This window comes from Chiloscyllium plagiosum, chromosome 11, assembly GCF_004010195.1.
Source record: "Chiloscyllium plagiosum isolate BGI_BamShark_2017 chromosome 11, ASM401019v2, whole genome shotgun sequence".
NCBI classification, from domain to species: Eukaryota; Metazoa; Chordata; class Chondrichthyes; order Orectolobiformes; family Hemiscylliidae; genus Chiloscyllium; species Chiloscyllium plagiosum.
This window is the reverse complement of record NC_057720.1, coordinates 58,070,715-58,078,471: the sequence shown is the minus strand read 5'-3', so window position 1 is coordinate 58,078,471 and position 7,757 is coordinate 58,070,715. Positions and strand designations below refer to the sequence as shown.

The 7,757-nt window shown below is 39.8% G+C and overlaps 1 protein-coding gene across 1 annotated transcript in view; it reads left to right on the top strand.

Annotated features, from left to right (window-relative positions):
* Positions 1 to 7,757, top strand: part of cachd1 (cache domain containing 1) — a 165,391-nt gene that overhangs the window by 117,071 nt on the left and 40,563 nt on the right. Inside the window, exon 4 of the mRNA XM_043699442.1 lies at positions 793 to 899. Within this exon, the coding sequence (XP_043555377.1) occupies positions 793 to 899 (107 nt within the window). The remainder of the gene's footprint in view (positions 1 to 792; positions 900 to 7,757) is intronic.

Below are 7,757 nucleotides of genomic sequence, written 5' to 3'. Positions count from 1 at the left end.
ATGAATAGGAAGGGTTTGGAGGGATATGGGCCGGGTGCTGGCAGGTGGGACTAGATTGGGTTGGGATACCTGGTCAGTATGGATGGGTTGGACCGAAGGGTCTGTTTCCATGCTGTACATCTCTATGACTCTTTGACTCAGTGGAAGAACTGAGAAATGATCTAAACCCTCCAACCAGTAGTTTAGTTAATGATGGCTAATCTTCAGTGTAATTAACTTCATATGAAAAAGGGAGAGAGGCCCAGGTTGTGCCATTGATGAGAGGTCCGCAGGCCGGAGAACCACTGGATATAGCTTTGCTAATCACATTTTGTACAGATGTTTTGTGTTCTCTCACAATCTCTGACTATTTTCTGGCAAAAAACATCTGACTTCAGTACCACGGGGTTTACCACTGACAAACAACCAACTATATTATTTTGATCTTGCAAAATGTGAACTCTAGCTCTTACCAAGTCAACTGGTTTACTTGACTTCAGAGATCAACTGTAATGAAATGATTTTCTCAGCAGTCTGCTGAACAGGAACTTTTAAAAATTCATTCATGGGTTGAGGGCATCATTGACTAGCCAATGTTTTATTGCCCATCCCTAATTGCCCAGAGGGAAGTTTAGTGTTAACCACATTGCTGTGGGTCTGGAGTCACATGTAGGCCAGGTCAGGTAAGGATGGCAGTTTCCTTCCCTGAAGGACATTTTGCTCAGTTTTGATTAAAGTTTAAAATCTGAATTGTCTTGTTACTGTGCTTTTACACTGTGCTGCACTTCAGATCCTTTCTCGTTTTCAACACAGGTTTGATGGGAATTTCAACGCCAACGTTTCAAAAACTATCAGCTGTGACAGGCTTTCCACGACTGTCAGTAACCGAGCATTCAATCCTGGCCGGGACCTAAACACAGGTTCGTATGTCATCTGATATACATTCGATTAGTTCGTGTTCTTAATGTCTTGATTATTTTTAACTCACTTTTTATAATCATCATGCCTCTCTTTGACAGCTTCCCTTCTCCATCTATAAAGAACTATTAGTAAAAGCCTACAGGACCAGTCACAGGTCCTGTTCTGTATTTGACATTGGAGCTCATGCTTGGAACAGGAAGAAAGGTAGCTGCCTCTGCATCCAGCCATGTTACACGTAGCCTTAGGGAATAACCTTTTCTTAACCAATGATGCCCATGACGATTTTGCTTCACTCTCTCTTTCTGTGATATTTGTTGAATTGTGTTTATTTAATTTACGTAAGTGCAAAGCATTTCCATTCTCCAACACAGGTATGCTGTAAGATTTCAACAGTAACTGGATTTCAGAAGTACTTCATTGCCTGTTTAGGATATCTGGGGTCATAAAAGGCTATCTATAAATTCAAGTTGTACAATGCAATTAATATTAATGAACAGCATTACTGGCCAAAAAAGTAGTATTGAAATTAAAAACGTATATGAAACTTCTCACAAAACTAATCAAAACAAATAACAACCAGTTTTGGCATTCAGCATAATTGGTGTATCGTTGTGGAACCCTCCACCATATTCACTCCCTATTCCTTTGTTGCAGCAGGATTTGGATTAATTCCAAGTGTGAATGACTGGAGCAGTTCCTTGTGGTACAAAACCGAGTTACAATGTGAATGGCAATCAAGGCAATCAAATTATCTTTCATTCGAAACCATGTCAAATAAACTGCATCACAGAATGTTACATTCTCAATTCCAATTTACTTTGTAGCTAATCCTCCAACTTACTTAACTGTTGGTTCTTTTATCCAGTATTGGGGTCCATCAATCTTTAGTTGCTGGTCCATAGAAACCTTTGGAATTTTTCTAACTGAAGCTTAACATCTAGTTACACATTGAGTACTTTGATGTATAACTCAAGAATTTTAGCAGATAGGTAATTCCAAATATCAATTGGTTTTTGTATGATTTATTTTCTGAATAGCTACTTTAGGTTTCGATTGATATTTATCCATGTTCTCTGGTCCAACTGGCCTCACGGATCTTGAAAGAGACATCTGTAGTGCATTGAATTGTAATAACACAGAAGGCAGCCACCTGACTTGTTGTGTCTGTGCTGGCTCTATGTCGGGCAATTTACCACGTTGAATTCCCCACCCACACACCCTGAACCATTCTCACCTTGCATATTGATATCTCCCTGTTGCCTGGTTTGTATGTAGCATTTCATCCAACCTCCTATTGTGCCCTGTGTTCATTTCATCAATAAAACTGGAAATTATCTTTCATTTGAAACCATCTCGAATAAACTGCATCACAGAATGTTACATTCTCAATTTAAGTTTGCTTTGTAGCTAATCCTCCAACTTACTTAACTGTTGTTTCTTTTATCCAGTATTGGGTCTATCAATCTTTAGTTGCTGGTTCAGATATTCCCCTTTTTTAAACATTGTCATTTACAAAATTAATGATTAATGTTTAAAATCGCTCAGTACCAAACAATAATTGCCCAGAGATTTCTAGTCTGTTCTCCATTAGCAGTCTAAATCCATTCATGGTATACTGAAAAAAATGATTGAACACCTTTTCTGTGTTTGTCAGTGATGTTGCTTTCTGTCTTTGTTTGATGTGCTTAAATTTATTTTGTGCTTTTTTTTACCTTTTATTGTTTGATCATCTGCTGAGCACCACTTATTTCTTGCTAAAATTCAGTCTCCTTCTGTTAACTACTGTTCTTGTTTCTTCAGCGTATTATAAGTAGTTCATTTCACCTGTATCCCAAAAACAGTTTGTTATTTCTAAAAATAACATCATTATCACCTCGACTATTAATTACATGGTTTTCCAGTTTTAATTTGGGCTGGGAGCTCTTGGTGAGTGACAAGTGGTGGTGCACTCAACAACATGAATGTCAAACAAATTTAAGCTTCATCTGTAAGCTCCTTAAGCCTGCATTAAATTGGAAGGAAGCCTCATTTGGTTGCAAAGCTGGAATGCTACAATGAATACCTCAGGCTCATTGGACCCAATAGTGAAGGTCCCCACCACTGGAGTAAATGCTGGAGGCGGTGTCCAGACATGGGAGCTCTCATTATTTCTTGTGAAGCCTAGAGGCAAACTCCTATTCCTCCTAATCCTCATCATGGAAGTAAAACCCAACTCTTTTTCCTGTTATTTTTATCGAGTGCATAAGTCAATGATTTCTTAATTCAGACTACAACTTAAAATAGCAGTCTGGGTCCCAGCAATGTCCCCATCTCACCTGCTTAGCAACTTAAAAAATAGGTTGCAGGAAGGGAGCAAAATGCTGGCTCATACAAAATGGAACAGAATTTCAGAAGTGCAAGTTTCCACAAAAAGCGGTAATATAAATGACCAGAACCTCTGTTAATGGGTGTTGATTAAAGGATAATTGTCGAGAGCGTGTTGCTGGAAAACCACAGCAGGACAGGCAGCATCCAAGGAGCAGGAGAATCAATATTTCAGGCAAAAGCCCTTCATCAGGAATGAAAGGATGATTACCTGTTTTCAAAGTTCATAAATGTAAAACATGTTTCTAAACAAATGTATTCAAATGAAAGTAAACTACTTCATTTGGAAATCTTGTGATGGAAAATCCATCTTTTCGCACAGAGCTATACTGGTTTTTAATGTTTTAGCTTTAAGATTCTGTGATGCCTGGTGTGATGTAGATTGACACAGATCAGGAACATCCTGCCTTCTGAGTTAGCTGATGTTGACTGCAGTATTAGGTGGTTTGATGTCTCTGCTTAAGCTGAAAATCGGGCAAGCTCTGCACTTTTAATTGCTCTCATCCTTTGACTCCACTGAAAGTTTTATGTCCAAGCCCGTTGCATATACAGTTTTATTCTTAGCTTTGATGCCCATTATTGACGAATAACCTACCACATCTTGTTAACAACCAAACAACAAAAGTGGCCAAATGAAATGACCATGTTGCTAACATTCATGTAACCATATAAGACAGGGCAATAGCACTTTTTCATGACAGCAAAAAAAAGAAAATTTGGGGGGAGAGCTTATTTTTTGTAAATTACTATGTCCTTATTTTATTGCTCATTAATTCAAATTCTATGGATGTGGTTCTGATGGTTGCTTCCTGTGACAGATTGGTCCAGACATGCACCACCCCCTGCGTGAAACCGTTACACCTCAGCTTTTTTAAAATCTTTCCCCCCTCACTTTAAACCTATGTGCTCTAGTTTTGGGATCCCCCACCCTGGCAAAAAGGACCTTGGCTATTATAAACCTCTCTAAGGTCATCCCTCAGCCTCCAATGCTCCAGGGAAAGTAGCCCCAGCCTAATCAGCCTTTCCCTATAGCTCAAACCCTCTAGTCCAGGCAACATGCTTGTAAATCTTTTCTGTACCGTCTCAAGTTTTAATAAAATCCTTCCTTAGAAGGGTAACTAGAATTGAATGCAGTATTCTAAAAGTAGCTCACCAAGGTCCTGGACAGCTGCAATTTGACATTTCAGCTCATACTCAATGTTCTGGCGAATGAAGGTAAGCATGCTAAACGCCATCTTCACCACCCTGTCTATCTGCAACTCCACTTTCAAGGAATTATGCATCTGCACCCCTACTTCTCTTTTGTTCAGCAACACTCCCCAGGGTCCTATGATTCATTGTATATGTCCTGCCCTGATTCACCCCACAAAATGCATTATCTTGTATTTATCTGAATTTAAATTCCATCTGCCACCACTCAGTCCATTGGCCGATTTGATCAGTGTCCTGTTGTTCTCTGAGATGACCTTCTTCACTGTCCACTCCACCACCTATTTTGGTATCATCTGCAAACTTGCTAATGCTACCTACTATATTCACACCCAAGTCATTTACATAAATGGCAGAAAGCATTGATCCTTGTGACACAGCCTGGTCTCAGGCCTCCAGTCTAAAAAGCAACCCTCAACCACCACTCTGTCTTTTACCTTCAATTTTTTTTTATCCATTTGGCTATCTCACCCTGGATTTCATATGATCATCACTGTGATCTTCATCTCCTGAATTTTCCTCCTTACGTAGCCATTCATATTGTATCAGTCAAAAGCAAATTACCAATAGTGACGATCTCATTGCCAACTGTCCAGATGTTAAGATCAACTTCACAGTGTACTAGAGTGACTCTAAAGTAAAGAGATTTACAAACCAGAAGGAACGCAATTCTGTCCACTGTGTCTACTTTAGATATTTTGTGAGAGCCTACAATCTTCCACTCTCCCAAAGCCATCCAACTCTCTGCTTAAATATGTATTTGATTTCTGATTAAACTATGCTGTAGTTTCTCCCAGAGTCCTCCCTATCTGGCATGACTGACTATATACCTAACATCTGCAAATGAAGTAATATCTTCTAATCACTCTCTGCACTGACATCTCGATCATCTTAAGTTGAGAACTTTTGTCATTGATGTCCTCAACGACGAATAACCTTTTACCTGTTCACTCCATCAAAACCTTTCCTTTCTTAAATTTAGCCTATTTTTTCTAATCAACCAGTTCAGAAATATTATTCCACACCCCCTGGAGCAGGTGGGTCTTGAAACTGGGCCTTCTGGTCCAGGGCTAGGAACACAATCACTAAAAACCTTTCCTCCTTCAAGTTTTGTAAAAAGTTCTTTTGGTCTTCTCTGCTCTACCTAAAAGTTTGGTTGTTTGTTGTTTCTCGTTCCTAATGTTGTCCTGATGAATTTAGAATTGTGCTTGGTATGATTTGCATGTCCTTTCTGTAATGGGGTTGTACAAAATTATAGGTTATTCTGGCTTTGAGTCATAGTCATTTCTGACTCGGTGAAGACGCCCATTTGGCCACTGAGATCATGCAAGCTCCCTGCAGAGCAATCATTCCAGTCTTAATCTTCTGTCTGGTCTATGCAGCGCAGCTGTTTTATTTCTCCACCCACACCCCCCAAATGCCCATCCAACTGCCTTTGAAAATCACTTTCAGTGTCTATTCTTCCCCTGTTTATCAAATTCAGCATGCAGCTTGGTTTTTTAACTAACTGTATCTACCTCCTTTTTTGATTCATTCATGGGGATATGAACATTGCTGACTGCACCAGCAATTATTGCCTATCCCTAATTGCTTTGAACTGAGTGGCTTGCTAGGCCATTTCAGGGGGCAGTTAATAGTCCGCTGCGTTGTTGTGGGTCTGGAGTCACACGTAGTCCAGCCCAGACCAGGTAAGGATGGTCTGTTTCCTTTCCTGAAAGACATCAGTGAACCAGATGGGTTTTTATGACAATGAAATGACAATGGTCACCATAGGGCCAGCTTTTAACACCAGATTTTATTGAATTCAAATTTTGTCATCTGTCATGGAGGAATTTGATCTAGTCGTCCAAAGACCCCCAAGATTACTAGTCCAATGATTTTTACCACTACACTACCACATTCCTTAATTGCATTTAAATCTCTAATTCTCACGGTCATGGGCAACTTTCAACTTTATTCCACTGAGTGTATCCCCCTGTCCTTGTTCACCCTCGTTCCACCAGTGATTCTCCATGCATCTGCCCATTTCAGTGTAAATTGCTTAATTTGTCCCGCAGGTGGTACCTGAACTATACACATACACACGTTTCACTAAAATATCACTCTGTGTGGACATTCACAGTCAAACATTCAGCATCCACTAAATTTTAGAGAGAAGAGAAGTAGGTAAATGATGAGCTCTTGTAGCACAGGAGAAACAGTTATAATTCACCCGATCACCATTGATGTTTTATATTCTCAGGATATGTCACTAACTATAAAATAAAGCTGTTTCATGGAACAGAATTATTTGTCTGTGTGTTCACTCAGTTAGTACTGTCGAATCGCAGAGGCTAACCACACAGAAGCCGCATGTTTCCACCCATCATTTCTATCCCAAACAATCCAAATCCAAGCATGCCAAGTAGGTTATGTTAGGCCGAGAGGAGAGTTGGTGATATCATGGGCCTGGTTCTAAACTGCAGACCATGCCAGATATGATATGTTTGAAGTTTACAGTAATGACTTTCCTCCCTGTTGGAGTTCTATTGGGCTGAAGTACAAAGGAGGTTGCTGACAATGCAGATGAAGGGAACAAAGATTGGCAATTCACAGTCAAGGCAAATGGCTGCAGAAGGAACAAACTATTACTTTTAAATTTCAAAAGGAAATTTCTGGGAATTGAAAGGATACTGGCAAAAGGCGCAGTAGCAATTTAAATTCTACTTAATAAGAACTCTGATAGTAAATTGAAATATGAAAACCCTACTAAGAAAATGATAATACAGCGGTCAGGCCCTCTAATTTCATCAAGAGGTTTTGACTATGGTCACAGACTGGTTCGAATGTCAGCCAGCAAACAGATTAAAATTAATTGGAGGTGTAGTGGACAGCGAAGAAGGTTACCTCTGATTACAACAGGATCTTGATCAGATGAGCCAACGGGCCGCTAAGTGGCAGATGGAGTTTAATTCTGATAAATGAGAGGTGCTGCATTTTGAGAAAGCGAATCTTAGCAGCACTTATACACTTAATGGTAAGGTCCTAGAGAGTGTTGCTGAACAAAGAGACCTTGGAGTGCAGGTTCATAGCTCCTTGAAAGTGGAGTCACAGGTAGATAGGATAGTGAAAAAGGCATTTGGTATGCTTTGTTTTATTGGTCAAAGTATGGAGTACAGGAGTTGGGAGGTCATGTTGCGGCTGTACAGGACATTGGTTAGGCCACTGTTGGAATATTGCGTGCAATTCTGGTCTCCTTCCTATCAGGAAGATGTTGTGAAACTTGAAAGGGTTCAGAAAAGATT